The sequence below is a fragment of the Canis lupus genome, chromosome 23, assembly GCF_011100685.1.
Source record: "Canis lupus familiaris isolate Mischka breed German Shepherd chromosome 23, alternate assembly UU_Cfam_GSD_1.0, whole genome shotgun sequence".
NCBI lineage: Eukaryota > Metazoa > Chordata > Mammalia > Carnivora > Canidae > Canis > Canis lupus.
In genome coordinates, this window is record NC_049244.1 from 12130201 (window position 1) to 12151258 (window position 21058).

Genomic DNA, 21058 nt, shown 5'->3' on the forward strand with positions numbered 1-21058 from the left:
TACACTGGGGACAAGAAAAAAACCAAATGCCATTATAAGAAGCTCAGAATACAGGGATCCCTGGGTGGCTCAGCGGTTTCGTGCCTGCCTTTGGCCCAGGGTGCGATCCTGGAGTCCAGGGATCCAGTCCCGCGTCGGGTTCCTGGCATGGAGCCTGCTTCTCCTTCTGCCTGTGTCTCTGCCTCTCTCTATGTCTATCATAAATAAATAAAAATAAATCTTAAAAAAAAGATTGTTGGTGTTAAAAACCAGGTAATCTCTGATAGGTTGTATGTCTAGCCAGGTGGGACATAAATTAAAAAAAAAAAAAAAAAAAGAAGCAGCTCAGAATACTAGAGAGGACCTGTTGCTGGGTTCCTCTGAGGGAACTGACCTCCAACCTAGAACCATTTATCACTGCTGAATTCAGGAATAATTTTCTAACTTTTCCCTTGCTTAAAGCAAATTCTTTATTTCAAACAGGATCAAGTATATAATAACTGGCCATTTTATTTGACACAGGAGAGCTTTAAAATCCTTATATTCATTAAGCTTTGTTCTAGCCTAGTAAGTATGTTACAATGGGCTGTCGATTTACATGGAGACAGAGCCTAAATTTCAAGTTCCTGAAACTCTCTGAGTAGCATTTCCTTATCTGTGAGGGAAGAGGCTTGCCCTACCTGACCCATCCTCTCCAAAATCCTGACAGAGAAACTGTACTTTGAAGATTTCGGTTCCAACTCTTACCACCAGATGTCACCATTGCTACTTAGAAAAAGGTAACTTGAGAGACAGCAGAATCATGAATAAACAAAAAACCTCTACTTATTCCAATTAATTAAATATTTATTGAACACTTAAATTGCCCAGACCACTAATAACAGGTGCTTTGGATGAAAAAGACTACCATGCCCTCAAAGAGATTAAAGGAGACATGGAAGCAATCATACATCAATGCCCTTAAAACATACAACATAAAGCCAAGAAATCAAATGCTCAGTGAAAAATCAACATACCATCTCCTTAAGGTACAACATCACTTCCAGGAATACTTTCTCTGACTACAACCCTGGGGTTAGGTCCCCCAGCTGGAAGTTACTGGTGCAACCTATGCCTAGTATTCATCATGCTTTTTGTAATCACTTAATGGCAGCCTACCTTGCTAGACTGTCATTTGTGAGGGCAGGGCCCATGCATCCACCCTGTTGTTTTCCCAAGCTTACCACAGTACTAAGGGTAGTAGCAGTCATTTGCTGGATTTACTTATGCATCAGGTGCTATGCTAGACTCCTTATAGTCACCACTGCATTTAATCTTCCCAATGACCCTAGGCCACTGATACTGTGGATCTTACAGATGAGGGACCCATGGCTACCTGGCTAGGAGGTGGCAGAACCATGAACCCAGAACTGATTCAGTAACATGTACTATCACATCAACCTGAGCCACTTTTAAGAACTTCCATTATTTGATGCCAACCTGTTTATCCAGCTAACTTACCACTCTTTTCCTTGGATAAGCAACCCCACCCTTAATTACATAACGCTCACTACCCTTTCAACACTTCACTCCTGTTTGCCCTGTCCTCTGGCATTGGCCAAGATCAACTTCTTTCAAATGATTAGTTTAATAAAATCAATAAGGTACTCATCTATTAGAACAATTTTCTGAAATTTGTTCCCAAATTTGTTCTTCTACAGAAGGTTTATCCTTCATGAAACAATGGTTAGAACTGCCTACCAAGACCTCCTATGAGGGCTATTAGAACCTGAGAAAATAGTTCCTAGTAACAGCTTTTACTTTTAAAGCACTTTTCAGACTCATATAATGACCTATAAACTTTATAGGACTGTAGAAATTACCTAGCTCAAACTTCTCATTTTATAGCTAAGACTGAGAAAACTCTGATTTGATCCAAGGTTTAGTCAGGAGAGTCAAGACCATGCTGTAACCTCTTGCCTAATTGTATTAATGTATGAAAACTGCTGCCACTCTAGCATTAACTTCACAAAGGCCAACATTTCTAGTACCTGTTGGCATCTACCACTTGACTGCCCAGATTCCAGTACCAAACCTGCCACCCTTTCTAGCTCTGAGACCCTGGGTTAGATATTTACACTGTTTATGCCTCAGTCTCCTCCTCTGCTAAATAAGGATCATAGTTCTTACCTCTTAGGATTGTTAGGAAATCTGACATTATAAATGAAAAGCACTTAGAACAGTATGTGGCATACAGTAAATACTCAATAAACATTAACCATTGTTCCTACTTGATAAATATTCTTTCACCGTCATTCCTACTAAAAATACAAAACATTCTCTCTTTTCTTGGAACTTAATCCTTGTGTTACACTTTGAGGAATGATTTATTTTTTCCAAACTGAAATAAATACAAGGCAATTGATGTGTTCACTTACTTTACTAACACTACATTTACCATGTTATCACCATGGAATGTAAATTCAGGTTAGACGAGAAAATTTCACGTATAATAAAGCATTCTGGAGTACGCCAAAGTTTGTGTATAAATGTCTGACCGAACCACCTTGCTGATAAATCATTAATCACTTCAAATATAGGTAATTTGTTAACATTTATGATTCTTACAGAGAAAATAAACAAACTTCAAACATTTAAAAAGTATTTTTCATTTACCTTTGCATTAGTACTTAAAATACACATTTCTATTTCAAGATGACATTTAAAAATTCTAATACAACAGCAGCATAAATATAACTGCAATTACAAAAAAAGCTAAACTGGGATCCACAGTTAAGTTATTCTCATGTTTACAAGTATGATTCTGAAATAAATACTACTTCTAAGCAGCTGTTATCGGCTTTTTGGGTTTGGTTTAAATACACATATTTTCAGTTGTGGGGAAGCTTATATTCTTTGCACTGTTCTGAAAGGATTAAGAGCCCTAAAAACTGAAGTACTCAGTCTGCAAAACAGGCAGAAAAAAGTTAAATAGGATTCCTATATGACATCAAAAGCATGTGATATTCTGCAGCAATTGGGAGTACTTCAGAATTGGCAAACTGTCCTCTTTACAACTAATTTTAACAGAAGAGTTTAAGAAGGAGCATATTTTATCACTACATTTAAAAGTGACATGTTTCTTTTGTGCTAATTTGACTCCCGTGAATGACCTAGCTAGTTAATTGGTCACAAGTAATTTGGTTACCAGGCAAATCAAACCTGCAAGAAAAAAAGCCAATATTTAAATTACCATATTATTGTCTGACCCATTCAAATGATTTATTTTCAACATAAACAAAAACTCACTATGAGATACCTAACTAAAAAGCAAGCACCACCAACAAAACCGAGACAGCTTCTCTTCTTCTAAGGTTTAGGCTTTGCCCAGAATTCCTTATACATGGAATAGCCCATACCTAAAGGAAAAAGAAATATTAGTTAAGCATTTAAATATTTCCCACAATATTAAGGAGATTAAAAACAGTTCATAAGACAGTTAAAAGTAGCATCTTACTAACATGCAATATTTACAAGGTGAAGATGACCCAAGGCTGCTTATTCTTGCCTTCTTAAACTATTCAAGTTTCTGAAATTCTTTTTATATGGGTTCCTAACTAGCTCAAGGCTAGTATGACTAGTTCAGACTACTGAAATATTTGTTTTAAAGAACAATCAGTACTTACCTTACAACTTTAAAAGGAGTCACTCTTGACTTTATTTGGTATTATTTGATATTACACAGCAACGAAATATAAAGCCAATAAAAGAATGTAATACCTACATTAAAAAAATCTTTTCAGGGGTGCCTGCATAGCTCAGTTGGTTAAGCATCTGACTCTTGATTTTGGCTGTCATGATCTCAGGGCTGTGAGATCAAGCCCCATGTTGGGCTCCACACTGAGCATGGAGGCTGCTTAAGATTCTCTCTCCCTCTCTCCCTGTCCCACCCCTTTGGGTTCTTTAAAACCCAAACTCTCCCACTTTCAAAAATTCAGTAAAACAGCAACCAACCATATGTCTCCCAGATAATGAATCTTACTACCAACCCTATTTACATAACTGGACTCCAGTGAAATTATAAACTCTGTAATGAACAGAATTGCCTTTTCTTTCTTTAAAACTAGTAGGATGTATCACAGACTAAAACTATGTCACTATTTGAACTATTTTATTAATGCAATTTTTATGTGAGAATAAATATGTGACATTACAAACTACTTCAAAGTCAGCTAAAAGAATCTACTTTGTTTTATTTACAAAGAAATCTATTAATGGGAATTACAAACTTGAAAGTTTCCTGCAAAAACCTACCAAGAGTCATTGCTCCCACAACAAAGCCTTGGGCTGCCACACGCATGTGGATCAGGTGAACAGACATTTTAGTATTTCCCCTGCTCTTTAATTTATATAATCCATATGCGACGATTGCTGCAAACCCCGCCATTCCTGTAAAACAAATCGTCACATATGTCATATGCATGGGGTCGGAGAACCAAAATGACTTTACAATCAATGTACTTTCTACTATTTTTATGAGGATGTTTTATAAGACTATTAATCAACTAACATACAAATTGAGTCTTTAGTTTTCTCCCTCAAAACCAAAAAACCATAATCGGCAGCAAACAGTAGCAGATTCGGAACGTTAAGATCATCTTCAAAATGTGGGCTGTGGGGCCTGTAGGTGCTTTAAGAGTGCCAAAGGAATGCTTCCTCTAAGTCCTACTTCCTTCCCTGAAGGGAATCAGTTAATATAGCACAGACTGTAATAAACCCTGTGAGTGTAAGCTTTTTTTGAGTCTTTTGAGTCCTTCTAGCAAATCATTGAGACTGAGGGTAGTTGAGATCACACACATTTAATGAAATAAGAGTCAATAAAAGAAGGCTGCACACAGAAATTTGTAAAAAGAGGTATATCTAGCCAATCTCAGATATTTCAAGAATATATGAAGACAATGAAACAAATGCTTTCAGGATGCAGCTGATGAACAAATTGACCACACTTCCCCTGTATTAAAACTTACAACAGACTCATTAGAATATTAAAGTCAAACTTACCAATGGGAACAAATGGTGCCTCTCTAGCTTTTCGGATAAGTTTAGATCCCTGATCTTCATCATATGAAGAAAGAGAAACATCTGTGCCAGTTGACATTGTGACTGAAGAATCCTCCTGAAAGAGAATTTCCAGGAGGTTCTGCTATTAGAAACATCTAGAACACTAAATAGCTGGATGTAATTATTTTTTTTTAGATTTTTTATTATTTATTTAAATACACAGAGAGGAGAGAGAGAGAGAGAGGCAGAGACACAGGCAGAGGGAGAAGCAGACTCCATGCAGGGAGCCTGATGTGGGACTTGATCCTGGGTCTCCAGGATCACACCCTGAGGGGCTGAAGGCGGCGCTAAACCGCTGAGCCACCTGGGCTGCCCAGCTGGATGTAATTAAAACATTCTGGTTTCCACATAAAAATCTGGTAGGTTATCCTTGAAGTTTAAAAAGAATTTTTTAGAAACTAAATGTATTTTTAACGCGCAGCTACCTTTAGGAAGAGTTGTATTTATCCCTATTGTTTTGATGTTTATCCCATACAACCAATTCCTATTTGTTTATGTTTAAGTAGGCTTCACACCCAGCATGGACCCCAGTGTGGGGCTTGAACTCACAATCCTGAGCTCAAGATCTGAGCTGACATCAAGAGTCATATGCTTAATAGAGTGAGCTACTGGGGGAACCCCAATCAATTCCTTTTTAACACCACATCACTGATAACAGGGAAAGTTGTTTTTTTTTTTTTTTAATTGAAATAACTTTTGTCAATTAAAATAGTAACCATTGATTTTCTGGCTATTTTCACCCTAAATTCAACTTAACATCTTCACTCAAACCAAACCAATAAATATTCCTTACTGTCTCTTCAAACCATGCTGAATATCCTAAATGCCTCTAAGTGTAGTTTTTATTGGTTACAACTGAGACTGACTCCAACATGGCATCTGGCTTCCATTCTCACCTCTGATATGGTGCCTAACCTATTACACTAATCTCTATTATTAATGGTGGTTGTTTTGGGGAAAAGATTATAGCCTTTCTAAACAACCAAAACTTCTACTTAGTTCATTATTTACTTCTTCTCTCTCTCTTTTTTTTAAAGATTTTATTTATTCATAGACACAGAGAGAGAGGCAGAGACACAGACAGAGAGAGAAGCAGGCTCCATGCAGGGAGCCTGATGTGGGACTCGATCCCGGGTCTCCAGGATCACACCCCAGGCTGCAGGTGGCGCCAAACTGCTGCGCCACCGGGGCTGCCCTCATTATTTACTTCTTTTAAGGACAAAGCTTTTATATTAAATACTATTGCTAGAAACGCCTCTTTTTAAGTATAATTTATATTCAATTGAACATAATATAGCCTTTTAATTTTTTTTACTTAGGGTTACTATTTTTAACATCACTGCAGTGAAAGAAAGAAAGAAAGAAAGAAAGAAAGAAAGAAAGAAAGAAAGAAAGAAAGAAAGAAAGAAAGAAAAGAAAGAAGAAAAAGAAAGAAAAGAAAGAAAAGAAAGAAAAGAAAAGAAAAGAAAAGAAAAGAAAAGAAAAAAAAGAAAAGAAAAGAAAATGACCCTGAGGGTCTTCTCAATGAATGAATACCTCCTAAATTTCAGCTCTCCTTTCCTTTACATACCCTGTATTCCCTGGGCCTCCCTCTTGAAATTCTCTACCTTCTTTTATATTACTCCTTTAAGCAGTACCAAAAAAAGGCAAGATATTAGCCTGATCATTATATGGATAAGGGGGCCAGAAAAAAAAAAAAAAAAGATTCATTTCCATGACCACAGAGACCAAAAAAGGCTCCATTCTCCTTTTACATAGGAAGCTATTTAATAGGTGTCTCATAATAACGAGAAAACAAATTCAGTTTCAACCTTGGTCACAATAAATATGTATATACTTCCTTCTTCACTGAGCTGATTTAAACTGCCTGTAAACGTTACCCACAGATAAAAGGGAGTCAAGCATAGTATGTTAAGTATACAAGTCTGATTAGTGTCAGTTACAATAAACTCAAAAGTCAACTGCCCATCCCACTACCCACATAACATCCTACCTTCACTTCTGGGTTTTTCATGTACATCATGAATCATACTCCCTTCAATAAAAACTCTCATTCAACACTTTGCTATTCCAGGGTTTTAAGTAGAGGTAGGACCCTCAAAGAAAATCCAACTCTAAGGGAGGCATAGTGCTTAGTCTGAAAAGTGAAATCATCCTTCCAAGCCCCCATCCCTATTGGGAAGAATACCACTGATCTGAAAAGGAAACCTTATACCAGGGGAGTTGTACAGCATCACACATCTAAAGTAAGAGGAAACTCTAAGTAGAACTAGCCTTTCTCTTTTTTAAAAAAATATTTATTTATTTATTATTTATGATAGACATAGAGAGAGAGGCAGAGACACAGGAGGAGGGAGAAGCAGGCTCCATGCCGGGAGCCCGACGCGGGACTCGATCCCGGGACTCCAGGATCGCGCCCTGGGCCAAAGGCAGGCGCCAAACCACTGAGCCACCCAGGGATCCCCTCTCTTTTTTAGTACTGATACCTGCTAACTGACTAAAGCCCTACTTGCTGAGCTTTTATCATATATAAGGGTTAGCAAGTTCTAGGTTTAAAACACTATGTATGTGAGGAGTTAGAACAAAAAAACCACTGAAATAATTAATGTGATGTTAAACATTAGATATATTTTTTTAAAGGGACAGGATAGAGTATGATTACTTGCAAGAGCATAACAGAGAATGAGGAACTGAATTCAGAGTGTGGTTCTTTTAGCTAAAGTACGTTTGGGAACTTTCACAAAGAAATATTTAAGACTGGCCCTCAAGAAAGAAGAGATTGGACTAGATGGAGAGATTAAACATTATATTTTAGGCTAGTGTATGCTTATTTGTTGCTTTCAAAACTAACCATTAGTTTCCGAAGGTCATAACAGTTTATAACAACTCCTCCTTCCACCTTTCTTGCCAATGAACCCCACAATCAAATCATATTAAATTTCTTAAAAATGGGGGATCCCCGGGTGGCTCAGCCTTCGGCCCAGGGTGTGATCCTGGAGACCTGGGATAGAGTCCCACATCAAGCTCCTGCATGGAGCCTGCTTCTCTCTCTGCCTCTCTCTGTGTCTGTCATGAATAAATAAATAAAATCTTAAAAAATAATAATAATAAAGTTCTAAAAAAAGGTTCTCTATACTCCAGTGCCTCTGCACAATCTGATTTCTCTGCCTAACACTGTTGCTCCCTTTTCTTCATCTCCTTCAGATATTCTTTTTCCTAGCTAACTCCTCCCATTTTTCAGGTTCTTACCTTAACTGACTTCCACTCGAAGTCTCCCTGGACTTTCTAAGTTTATGATCATTGCTTTGACTATGCAGTCCTATAGGATCCCATGCTTTCCCTAAAAAAAAAAAAAAAAAACTCTTATAAAACTTGCTTAACTGTTTCTCTTGCTAGAATCCTTGAAGCAAGCAGGCTATACCTGCCCTGCTTGTATCTATCTCCACTACCTGCCATGATGCTTTGCATGTAGTAAGCATACCACAGAATATTTGAATAAATTTAAAAATAATATATTTCAACAATTAAAATTATTCTCAGTTAATTCATTTAGTAAGATTTAGTGAAAACAGTAACAAGTATGCACATTTGTAGAGTTTAAGTGTTCAGTAAGAAAAATGCCAAACTAGATGTCCCTAAGTGCTTATTTAATTCTAATTCATAAAGGAAGAAATGATAACTTGAGCAGGTCTTGGTTCCTTGCAACCACAAGAGACAAAACTATTATATAACATAATCCACTTTTAAAAACTAGCACCTTTTGTAGATATATGCATTCTTTCTTCCTTTGCTTAATTATTCCTAAACTAAGAAGTTATTTGGGAATTATCTGGATCAGTATAACTGTTCAACAGGTCAACAGAATTTTTTTTCCTCCCTCCTGCAGGAAGGTGGGGATGGCAGTCTCTCTCCTATATATAAAAGAAAATCCACTCATCTCCATTCCTCACCTATGATACAGACTGAAGTTTGTACGGGTAGGATATTTGATCTGGTTTTCTGATCAGAGTAAGAATAAGGGTGTGGGGAAACCATGTGGTCATTATTTGCTTTCAGTGATTAATGATAACCTGTCTCTGATTGAGACCATCTTATAGCAAATTTGAAGATAAAATTAATAAAGAGGAATATAAAAAGTCCAACATACACCATAGATTACACTAGACTTCAAATTTTATTTTTATACCATCTCATGAATTCTAATATACCATATATTCCTAACACTCCTTGCACGTAAGATTTGGTAATTCTCTAATTACCAGCTGAAAGTTTCCCAAGTATTTATGATTTACAGCCAGACCAGTTGAAAATGGCTAACTTTTAAAGTAACAGGATCAATAACTATGAATCATATAATTTGAGAGTAACAACCCAGATGATTAATCCATGCCAACAGCCTAATTTTACAGACGGAAAAAGGGTTATGAAGGGTTATATGAACTGCTCAACCGGAGAGGGGAGGATTAGAACTCAGATCTCGGGATCCCTGGGTGGCGCAGCGGTTTGGCGCCTGCCTTTGGCCCAGGGCGTGATCCTGGAGACCCGGGATCGAATCCCACATCGGGCTCCCGGTGTATGGAGCCTGCTTCTCCCTCTGCCTGTGTCTCTGCGCCTCTCTCTCTCTCTGTGACTATCATAAATAAATAAAAATTAAAAAAAAAAAAAAAGAACTCAGATCTCCCCAAACAGTCCAGAGTTCTTTTGACAATATATTGCCAAGCATCAATCTTATAATGCTGGTAAAATATTTGATCTGAGAAATATTAAAATCTATTCCTTAACAGGAATTTTTTTCTGCTTTTTTTTCTTCGAATTGTAAAAAAAAAGATGCAAATCATTCCTAAAATTAAATGAAACTTTCTTCTCCAGTGACTTAACTCATCCACCAATTTCAACTGTGCTTTGAATAGATCTTTTTTCACTAGCACCACTTCCAGATTTTCCTTTAATTTTCTCATCCACCCATAGCAATTGACCCAGATCTCTGTCAAAAAGTTGAACAGGTACAAAAAGGGGCACCAACGACCGGGTGATATTCAAAGCCAGTTTGAAAATACTAATTATTCTCTAAACTTAGTAAGATACCACTGCAGACCTTTCCAAACGCATGGGAACCTAGAAATGACATCAGCGAAGATGAGCTGCCCAGCTTGAGGTGCTGTAACAGACTGACTGAAGGATCTTCACACCCTGTCATTTTGGTCACAGGAACAAGGGCTTCAAGCTTTGATTTTCCATCAGTTACCTGTCAGCTGGTTTAAAAGGACTAAAAGGCCTCAGTCTGGAGATTCCGATTCAGAGGGTCTCGGGCAGGGCCCGAGGAATCTGTATTTTATTTAAGAAGCCCCCTTCAACTGACTCTGGGACACAAGGAAGTTAAGAGATTCCCCGATACAGAGTATTCAAATACATGTGTCATGCTGGGGCCTGGTGCCACTTCAATTGTCTGGACTTTTCAATCCAAACCGGTTAAACTCGAAAGCGCCTGGGTACTTCTGGAAGCCTGAGTCGTGAGGTGGCGATGACCCCCGAGCCGGAACTAGCTGCTGCCCACACTCGTGATGAGCGTGAAAAGCGAGTAGCACTGTCGAAATTATTTCAGCTGCTCCCAAATTCTAGACCCGCGCTTTGCTTTCTAACCCTCACCGGCGGGTCTAGCTTTCAGGAAGAAATGTAAATCCCGTCACGGTTGCCCTATACAGGGCCCGAGGCCTTCTTACCTTCCCAGGGTAGGAGGGGGTCGACCAGGGTGGGAGGAACCACGGGGTCGTGGGGAAGTTACAAGGCCGTGCGGTTTCCGCCCTCAGCCTTTCGAGCCTCTTGCCCTCTCTGCTCCTGTGACCTTGTCGGGACTCCACCGCCGGAGCGCTCGGCCCCCCCCCCGCCCATCCTTCCTCACCCACCGCGCGGGCCCGCTCTCCGGGAGGCTCCCTGCTCCGGGGCTCCCGGTACTTGCCGCGCGACCTGCTGCCCGAGGTCGGCCCCAACCCCCTCCGCGGGTCTTCCTCTCCTCGGCCACGACTCATCCACGAGCCTTTGCTTCATCCCCTCAGCCGACAGGCCGTTAGGCCTGGTCTCTGGACCGCCCCCACTCCCCACCCCCATCCGGCAACTTTCCCTCATCCTCGAGGTCGGGCCGAGACCGCCAAGCCCACCTCGCCCCCCTTCAACTCGGGCATCGCTCCCCTCCTCCCAGTCCCGCGGCCCCCACCACTCCCAAGGCCCTCTCGGCCCAACCAAGCGCGGCCGCACTTCTTCCCGCCTCACCGTCGGGCGTCCTCGGCTCCCAAGGCTCCCTCACGCTTCACTCACCAAAGACGGCGCTCGGCCCACACTCCAACCGGCTTCTGGCTCTCACCCACGCCCGCAGTGCAGCCGGCTTCTCCTCGTCCCGCCCACACCCGGCACCAGCCAATCACAGGCCAGCGAGTGGCTGGCGGGGGTCCCGGGGGGTGCGTGCGTGTGCGCGGTGGGTGGGGCGGGTCCGGGATTGACTGGAGCGACGCACGCTGCCGGCTTCTCCTCGTCCCGCCCACACCCGGCACCAGCCAGTCACGGGCCAGCGAGCGGCTGGCGAGGGTCCCTGTGCGTGAGTGCGTGTGCGCGGTGGTGGCTCCGGCTTCCCGGCCCTCGCGTGGTGATGGCGTCACGGTGAGGGTTCATCGGCCGCGGTTCTGCGGCGCCCCTGGCTCCTAGCCCGGCGGAACCTCAGATTTCTCTCGCCCTTTCTCCCTCGTGCAGCGACGGCGAGCACCGTGAACGTTGTGTTCCGAGCGCGGGTGGGGCGGGGCGGGGCGGGCCCTGAGGGGTTTCGGCCGCCGCCAGTCCTAGGGAGGCTCGGGGGAGGGCGTTTCTGCGTTCAGGGGCGGCGGCGGCGGGGCGGCGGAGCGCTGGTTCCGTTCCGCGACCCTGGTGGCTCTGTGCTGCCACGAAGGTGTGCGGTCGGGCCTCTCGTGGAAACTTCCTTGGCGCTTAACCTGTGGTGGGGGCAGCCATTGGTTGCAGGCAGGGGTCGCTGGAGCGGTGACCTCGCCCAGAATGGGGGAGGTTTCTCTGAGGGAACAAGTGTCAGCGGCCCCTGGTGACGGGGAACTTCCGGGGACAGAGCCTTTAGCTTGTTCGTCTGATAGCGTCTGGCGAATTGGTGCAAAGCATCAACGACTGTGCCATAGGGAACAGGTCTAAGTTAGAATCCCTTAATAGAACCGCGGAATGCGGCTGATTGCCAGTGCTGTGTCACACAGGTAGGAACTGAGTGCCCTGGGCCCCGGATTTTCAAAATCTTCTGTCACATAATTGACTTAAGACACATGTAGGAAACATTCATGCTGTGGCTGATGAATTAAAAACTCCATACCTTTATTATATTTGTGCTTTTCAGCTGCTTGAAGAAGGCACCTATTTTTTCGGTTCATTGCCAGTGATGTTACATGAAGAAAAGCATAACGGATGCAGTAATTGGAGGGCTGCAAAAATAAGGAGGGATAATCAGGGACTTATTTAAGATAATAAGACGACACAAGAGCCTAAGAGACCTGAATAGGAAGGCAAGTCATTAACTCCTGTGATTCTGGAAATACAAAGGCTAACAGCCGCAGTGAGCAGTGGGCGTATTCGTTCCTGAAGGGGGTTTGTATACATCAAAATAATGTTAGATAATTTGATTTCCAGAGAATGAGATTCGAGATCAGGGAAACTTGAGTGTTGTTAGCCCCAGGCTGGCCACCTCGTTGTCATGACGAGGGCTTCTTTCTCAAAGCCCACTAAGATGGGGGTAACGGTGGTGCTGGTTAATGAGGAATGCACGTAGTGTTTAGCGTGATGCCTGCGGTGAAAAGTGTGAACTTTTGCTTTAAAAACTCCTGTGAAAAAAAGAAAAAAAAAAAAAAACTCCTGTGCTTTATAATTGTGCTTCTGAATTGGCTTTCTGACATCGAAAGGGAATAAAAGGGAAAGGAGAGAAAATGAGTGAAAATATCAGAGAGGGTGACAGAACATGAGAGACACCTAACTCTGGGAAACGAAAAAGGGGTAGTGGAAGGGGAGGTAGGCGGGCTGCCGGGGTGACTGGGTGACGGGCACTGAGGGGGCACTTGACGGGATGAGCACTGGGTGTTATGCTATATGTTGGCAAATCGAACTCCAGTAAAAAAAAATTCCTGGGCTGTGAATTGTATGGGAGGAAGCAGACACTTCCTTATTTGTGTGAGAAATTATCTCTGTCTAATCGGTATGTAGAAACCAAGTTCTTGGTAAGTGATAAATATCTCAATCAGATAATGTAGGTTTTTTTTATAGAAATTATTCTGCTTTACTTGATTCCATATTGTGTTATAAGAAAACAACAGTGACTACAGACAAACCATTACATCTTTCATAACGCAGACATAATTGGTAACAAATGTACATCATGTACATTTCACTCTTACTTTGTCATTTAGAAGTATAATGCAGAAGATGTTAAAACATTATTTGGGTTCTCATGTATTAAATGAACCCACTTGTAGTTTATAAAAGGAAAGAGCACAAGAAGCATCTGCCTGTTTTGCTAATTTCCCCTCTCTTAGCCTTTGTAACTTCTCAGGTTGCACGTAGCAGTCTTCACATGACCTTATCTTCTATGAAAGAAATGGGCTTCTAAACTCAGATGTCTCCTTAGGCTGAGGCCCAGCTTAAAGCTACATTACCTTGTTTTCTGTTGTGTGTGTGTGTTTTTTTTAATATCTTTCTTAAAACTACTTTGTGATCTTTGTGAAATTTTGTCTAAACCAAATGTTAAACCTTTGGAGCAAATTGGTGATATCTGCAGATATTTTTAAAACTAGAGTTCGAAGTCCCCTCCAGCAATTACTGGACATGTATGTTGTGGTGGATACTGCACTGGATTCGGAAGCTAAAGACTTAGTTGCTTCTCTGAGGCGATTTTTAGGTAGAAAGAACAAGTATAGAAAAACGTGGAAGACAGTCTATGATAAGTGCTTTGAATATAGCTTCAGCTAGATCCCATAGTGAGTGAGCAGTTTCAGAGAGGACTTCTTGGGACTGGGGCTTGAGTGAGTGGCCTTTGAAGAATGACTAGCATGTAAATAAATTGAGAGACTATTCCAGAAAGAAGAAACAGTGGGCAGGGGGATAGCAGTAGGCTATGGGATTGTAGCTCTAGTATGGACAGTGAGTGGGGGAAAGGCAAAAACAGAACTGTGACAAAAGCAGACTCAGAATAATGGGAAATAGGTTGAAGCTACTTGGGGGAGAGTTTTTAATACTAATTGAATTTGCGCAATATTCTATTAGGTGGCCCTTGAAGGTTTTGGAGCAGGATGTTGACAAGAACAATACATTTGAGGTAGTTTGTAGTGAAGTACAATGGATTAGAAAGTGAATAGCAGTATTACTCAGCCAGAAAATTAAAAACTACTCAGTATGTAGCTCGTATTATTTGTATTGAGTCCATATCCTTGGGTACAGAAGGCTGCTACGTCATCTCTCTACCTCCTTGACAAGGACCGCTGCTTTGAAGCAATAGTCCTTACAAAGCAGTTGCCAAGAAGAACTGTTGAGGCCCAGACCATCATAAAATTCCATGTTAGAGGACTGCCATGCAGGGCTACTCATAATATGCTATAGTTTTGTACCTTTTACATTTTGCAGAGTCATGGAATAGTACTTAAACTGTTTGTTTTAAGCAAAAACAAACTTCCCAGGCACATGAATAGATTGTTTTAAAGTTTTATTTAAAACTAGTCTGCAAGATAGAAGCTTTTAAGCAAGCAAAAGATTCTCCTGTGGCAAAAAAAAAAAAAAAAAAGAAAGAAAGAAGGAAAGAAAGAAAGAAAGAAGAAAGAAAAGAGAAGAAAAGAAAGAAAAAATTCGGTCCCTCCCTGGACTGCTTATGTAAGTCTGTCAAAGTGTTTTATAAGTAATGTCATTTTCTTCCCCAGAAGAAGCAGCTGTTGATCCTATCAGACTACCATGTTCTTCTTGGGTGTGACAGTTTCTCTTTTTCACAACTTATATTTCAGAACATTAAATTTGAGGTACCTCATCCATCAGTAGTTCTAAAATGCAGTCTCAAAACTCTCCAGTAGGGGGAAAGTCACAGCCACCTTTTAAATCTTATGAGAGGCAGTATAATAGTATTTAAGACTGCAGACTCTGGAGTTTGCTTTACTGCTTACCAGGTCTGTGATATTGAACCAGTTACTTAATCATTCTGTGCCTCAGTTTCTTCATTCGTACAATAATAGGACCTACATAATAGGGCCCTTGGGAAGCTTTAAATGATATGTAAAGCCCCAACATTGCCTATATAGTAAGTGCTATATATATTATTATGACATTTCTGGCTTTGTTTATGTGTGTGTGAATTTCTGTCTGTTCTGCTTAGCTAAGCTATACACACAACTGATAGTTTCACTTGTGTGTATGTGTTTGCATTTTTAATTTTTATTATTATTATTTTTAAAAAGATTATTTATTTATTTATTCATGAGAGACTCAGAGACAGAGCCAGAGGGAGAAGCAGGCTCCATGCAGGGAGCCTGATGCGGGACTCGATCCTGGGACTCCAGGATCACGCCCTGGGTGGAAGGCAGGCGCTAAACTGCTGAGCCACCCAGGGGTCCCCAGTTTGCATTTTTTAAAGTCTTTTGGTTACAAAGGACCTGCTTAAAAATAATAAATATGCTCAAGCCGAACTTTAGCAGAGAAGAAGCAAGGAACTATTAGGCACTTTTCATCTCTTCAGTTGACACTTTCTCTTTTATATGATTGGTTTCGTTCAACTATGTAAAATATTTTTCCCGTTAGTAACCAATATGGCAGTAGGATTTGTGTGTTTACATAGTAATATTTTCTGTAGTGACCAAACATACTATGTTTTAAACATTTTAGTCTTGAATTGGTTTTTCCACTAATGCGCTTAGTATTTGTTATTGATGTTCTAGGCAGCAACATTCTTACCCAGTACCAAGGGAAAAAGTGTGGTGGAGTGGAAAGGGGACTGGTTTGTCTCTCCAGAATTGCTACATGCATGTGGTCAAAAGACATGAATTTGAATGCTGACTTGAATGCTTATTAGTATTATGACTTTAAACAAGTTTTTTAGCCTGTTGGAATCTCAACTTTTTATCAATAAAATGGGAATATTAATAAGTGCCTTGTGGGGTGGCATCATGTGATCTAAATAACCCTAATAAGATACCAAGAACAGTGTTTGGGACATAACAAACACTCAGTACATGTTAGTTCTCTCTAAACTAGCCCCCTTCCTCTTGCTGTCATATTCCTAAGCAGTAACCAGCAATGTAACCTTAAATTTCTTTTCTTCTCTAGACCTCTGAGTTTCCTGAATCCTTTTATTTATCTTAGCTCATCTTCCATTTCCCTGATATCCCCATTAACCCTTTCCACTAAGAACACTGAGAACTTCTCTCCCCTCCCTTTGCCCCCACCTTGGGCTTATCTGCATTCACCTCAGTCATTTCTTCTGGTCTTGGGTACCTTCTTCCCACTAAACACTAATCACTCCTATGCTGGGTTCCATCATTTCTTGCCACCTCAGCTGTCTACTGTTTGCTCTCTCATCTGTAATTTTGCGTATTTTGTCTTGTTACAGCCTTCTCATATCCAATACTCTTCTATTTATAAAAAGTCCCTTCCTAGCTTCTTCATCCTTCCTGCAGTTATTGCTGTATTTTCTCTTACCCTGGCTTAGGAGAAAAAAAATTATATATATATATACACACACACACACACACACACACACACATATGTATATTATTTCTACATCACTGTTCGCTCAGTTTGCTGGTTTCTCTTCCTGTCACACTACTGAGACTTAGAATAGTGTTGGACATCACTCAGTGGACATAATTCAGTTTATCAGCGCATATATGACTTGACTCCTCATACTTGACACCACGAATCTTCTTGACATCTTTCTTTTGGTTCTTCCAATCTGGCCTTCTTTCTTAGTTCCTATCACTGAATTCACTCCCTCTGTCTCTTAAATGTGGGTGTTTTCCAGGATTCTGTTCTCATGCTTTCCTTCTGACTCTCTTTTCTCCTCTTGGGATGATCTCATGTGCCCTCATAGTTTTTTTTATTCTCATCTGTATACTAATGCTCTCTTGTCCTCTCTCTGCCATACTTCTTGCCTAAAGCTCTAGAACTGTGTGTTGGACTTCTCTACCTCCGTAGTCCATAGATTCCATAATGTGTCCATAATGAATTGAATTAATCATCTGTCTCAGGGCGCCTGCCTTCGGCTCAGGTCATGATCTCGGGATCCGGAATTGAGTCCCACGTCGGGCTCCCTGTGAGGAACCTCCCTCTGCCTGTGCCTCTGCCTCTCTCTCTCAGTCTGTGTCTCTCATATAAATAAATAAATCTTAAAATCAATCTTTAAGAGACTTTAAGTCTCTTAAAATATCTCTCTCCTCTTCTTCCCCCTGCTCTGGACATTCCCCTCCCGATAAGCTTACACTTTCTCCTAAATTCCCTGACTTGGTTGGTGGAACAGCTATCCATCCCATTAACCAAATATGAAACCTGGATAAACCCTTGACACAACTTCTTCCTTTCTCCACATCCAATTAGAGACATCTGAGCAGAGAACTGAATGACAGGCCAGCCTTATGAATTCTGTGGGAAGATCTGAAGCAGAGGTGAGACTACCTTTACTGTCATACTAATGTGCTCTGAACATACTGGCCCAGATTTGCCTGACTCCTGTATGCACTGATGTTAAGAAGATTATTTATATAGGAAAGCTCTTAAACAGATCAAATAAGGAAATACATATGCATCATCTTAGGCTGTTTTCACTGACAATATTTTCAAATAAAAAGTTGTGAGGTTGTCCCTAAAAAATGGATCTTAGATTCATTACAGCTCCTCAAATTCCCTTTTTGTTCTTTATGGGAGGAAGCAGGGAAGATGGCAGGTGGGGTGGGTAGGCACAGAACTCTCCTAACTTAGCCGAAGCTCTCCTGCCTGTTGGCTTTGTTTTGAAGACACTTAGATTTGGGATTAACAACACAATTGTTCCTTCTTAAAAATTTATGTAATTTTATATTCCATATATTTTGTTATTAAATACACCCTTTAGTAGAGAATATTCAGCTTTATGTGTTCTATATCCTGATTAACTAGAAATCTTAAAATTTTATATAACTTATATAACTAAAAAGATTATATTATTTTTGCACAGGTATAGAACTAGGTTATATGAAAGCACAATTGATTACTGGAAGCAAAAGCTTTCTGTTTATCACAGGCAAACAGCTCTTTCCACCAGAAAGGATAAGCATGATCTCCCTCCCCAGCTGCTTCCTGGCACTTAATACAATGTTGAGTACTGTGATTATATGTGAACATTGGATTGCCAGCACCCTGGCAGCAGACCTTCTGTTACATGGGATCTTTACCTCACCCGCAGTGCTAGCTTAGTGGTGTCCTGCACATAGGAGGCCTCTGGGAAATATTGACTGAATGATTCAAGGTTGTCTATCCAGAGGTGAGTACCTGAGCTCAGTGGCACAGACTACGATTCAGCTACTGGGGCTGCAGTAGCCAGATGGAGTCTGTGGGCTCCTGTGCCTTCTTAATTCTCTTGGTCACCCACCCTTTACACTCATCCTATTAAAACCACCCTCCCTTTTCCCCCATTGACTTGGATACTGATTGCCTCTCTGCCTCTCATGCTGTCTCTCTCAACAATGATTTAGGGCTATTTTTATAGTCTGCTAATTCTCTGAGAATGAGGTGCCTCTTCTGGGAAGCACTGCCATCCTCAATGGCACTGCAAATAGGTTTTTGTTGACTGATCTCCAGGCTCTCCAAGTCATTTTGCCCTCACACTGAGTACAAGGCACCATCTGTTTGCCTTGATGGCTTAGTGAATTGAGGGCTCATAAATGTAGCTGATATCTAAAATAGATTCAAATCACAGTGAGGACAGAATAATGGTCTTCTTCACCAGAGATGGATGGACAATTACTTTTATAGCTTTGTAGAAAAACGGATATGCAAATAGACACTTCACCCAAATTGATGGCCTGAATTACTCTCTCTGTGCTGATGCTTTTGCTCAGGGACAGGAACCTGCCACCCTGATTCAGGAGAAAAAGGAAAAGAAACATTATCTGACTGGCCTAAGTTCACTCTGAATCATCAGTAAAGTGTTGGCCATCATAGTCCTTCTGCTACTTTGGTTTATGAGGGTCAGAAGAATTTTTCAAGCATAAAGAATATTAGAATAACCATTAAAAATGTGAGCTAGTCACCTTGGCCTATGCCTACTGTAATACAGTTGATCATAGGGAAATCCCTTGCAGTGAGACAGCTGATTGTGGCCTGTGTACTATGCAGTGATTTGTCTAGAAATTGAGTATGCTGTTAAGTAGTTTAAAAAGATTTATTACCACTTCTGGCTAATTTGTTCTTAAAGTTAGCTGAGATCTGGAATCCTTGTGATCCATGGGTTATAGTGAGTGAGTTGTCTCTGACCTCTCCATTACCTGCAATTATCTCCCACCAAAAGCAATCAGAGCCACACGCAGCTGCCCAAATAGCCCGCTCTACCCTGACACATGCTCAGTGCCTACTGTTCTCTAGGCACACTGCTATGCACCAGACACATTCATGGTTCTGATCATTAAAGCGGCCCTATCACATAAATATTGTTATACCCATTTTACACATGAGGAACCTGAGGATCAACATAATTAAATAACTTGCTTGAGTTTCCACAGAAGCAGAGGCAGGATTTAAACCCAGTCTTATTTATCTCCTGCTCTTTCTGGAATGTTGCATTGCTTTCCAATGCTCTTTTCCCCTGCCTATGCTTATTCTGTTTCATCTTCTGTTTCCTAGTCAGAATCCTTATTGATTGCAAGTGTTTTTTGACATATAAAGTATGCATTTGTGTATATACACACACACATATGTACACAAACATGTTTTAATATCTACATGTCTATATAGATATAGATATTTATAGATATATAGATGCAAATGTAAGTAGATATATAGATGTAAATAAATGAGGAAAGATATGCACCTCAAATATTAATGGTCATTTTATCTGAGTTGTAGAATAATTTGTGATTTTCATTTTTTCTTTGTATTTTTCTGTATTTCTCAAAATAAATTAATATTGTGATCAGGAAACAGTTTTTTAAATATTTCACATCCTTTCAAGTTCTTATGCCACTGCCTTTGTGAGTAAAATCTTTCCCAATCTCCACACTGATGCTACCTCTTCCTCTTTGAAACACACTACCTTTCCCCAGCACTTTGTATTGTCTTGGGGACATTTCTAGCATTTTTGTGTTCTGTGTAACCTCAGTTCCCCAAGGCCCACAGACTCATAGAGGAAAAGAGTCAGGGAGGCACAGCTAATGATAAAAATGATAATTAACAATAGTTGTTCCAGTCTGCACCCATCATGAAGGCTAAAATCTTGCTGTATCCACCATGTCCCAAACTTTGGTCTCTTCCCATCCCTGTGGTCTTGACCCTCTATCCTCTGTATTGCTATTCCTATGACATGAGTCAGCCATCGTGCTCACTCTGCTGTTGTGTTTGAAACTGTCCCCTCTCCTATCACTTGGTACCAAACTAGGCCCCATTATTCCATCAGGCCTCATACGGGCCAGTCTGTGACTCTAATCTTCATCACTTTACTAAAATGGGGCCACCTCTTCTCACTCAGATTGTACTTTTTAATAGTTATCCCTCTTCCCCTCATTTTATTAATCTCTGATAAAATCTATTGCATGACTCATGACTCATGTCTTCCTACTTCTTAACGTACTACCTTCTCCTGTCCCGTTGCGTGGAAGAACTTGCAATAAAATTAGGCAGGAGACCGAGTAATCTGACCCAGTCCTTCCCTCGGTCTGGGGCCCCAGGCAAAAGGATGCACAACTGCTCTCACTTGTCTGGGAGATCAAAGTGTGATTTCATTCTATAA

General features: G+C 40.8%; 2 protein-coding genes across 13 annotated transcripts in view; one reads left to right on the forward strand and one right to left on the reverse strand.

Annotated features, from left to right (window-relative positions):
• Nucleotides 1-2553: 2553 nt before the first annotated feature.
• HIGD1A (HIG1 hypoxia inducible domain family member 1A) lies at nt 2554-11546 on the reverse strand. 6 transcript variants are annotated; one of them, XR_005376894.1, is made up of 5 exons: nt 11347-11499; nt 5020-5134; nt 4273-4407; nt 3278-3377; nt 2554-3180 (listed from the first exon to the last, which is right to left on the reverse strand). XR_005376894.1 is itself a non-coding variant. In XM_038570601.1 (5 exons), exons 3-5 carry the CDS (start codon nt 5114-5116, stop codon nt 3328-3330), a joined length of 282 nt encoding a protein of 93 aa, XP_038426529.1. In that variant the 5' UTR covers nt 5117-5134; nt 8329-8419; nt 11347-11479; the 3' UTR covers nt 2554-3327. The 6 variants fall into 6 exon arrangements, 5 of the variants coding, with proteins under 5 accessions (XP_038426529.1, XP_038426528.1, XP_038426527.1 ...); XM_038570601.1 differs by adding an exon at nt 8329-8419 and having other exon boundaries at nt 2554-3377; nt 11347-11479; XM_038570600.1 differs by adding an exon at nt 8329-8419 and having other exon boundaries at nt 2554-3377; nt 11392-11453.
• Nucleotides 11547-11605: 59 nt separating this feature from the next.
• The window catches only part of ACKR2 (atypical chemokine receptor 2), a 62402-nt gene continuing 52949 nt past the window's right edge, over nt 11606-21058 (forward strand). For 5 of the 7 annotated variants that reach the window (XM_038570592.1, XM_038570591.1, XM_038570588.1 and 2 more), the window contains exon 1: nt 11608-11730. The gene's annotated coding sequence lies outside the window, so the exon portion shown is untranslated. Of the gene's footprint in view, nt 11731-21058 lie in introns of all 7 variants that reach the window. The other 2 variants (XM_038570589.1, XM_038570595.1) reach the window with 2 other exon arrangements.

Coding starts and splice junctions, on each gene's coding strand:
- HIGD1A (XM_038570599.1), bottom strand. CDS start 5,116: ATGTCAACTGGCACAGATGTTTCTCTTTCTTCATATGATGAAGATCAG. Junction 4,408..5,019: donor GGCACCATTTGTTCCCATTG/GTAAGTTTGACT, acceptor TTTGTTTTACAG/GAATGGCGGGGTTTGCAGCA. Junction 3,378..4,272: donor TGTGGGAGCAATGACTCTTG/GTAGGTTTTTGC, acceptor TTTTTCCTTTAG/GTATGGGCTATTCCATGTAT.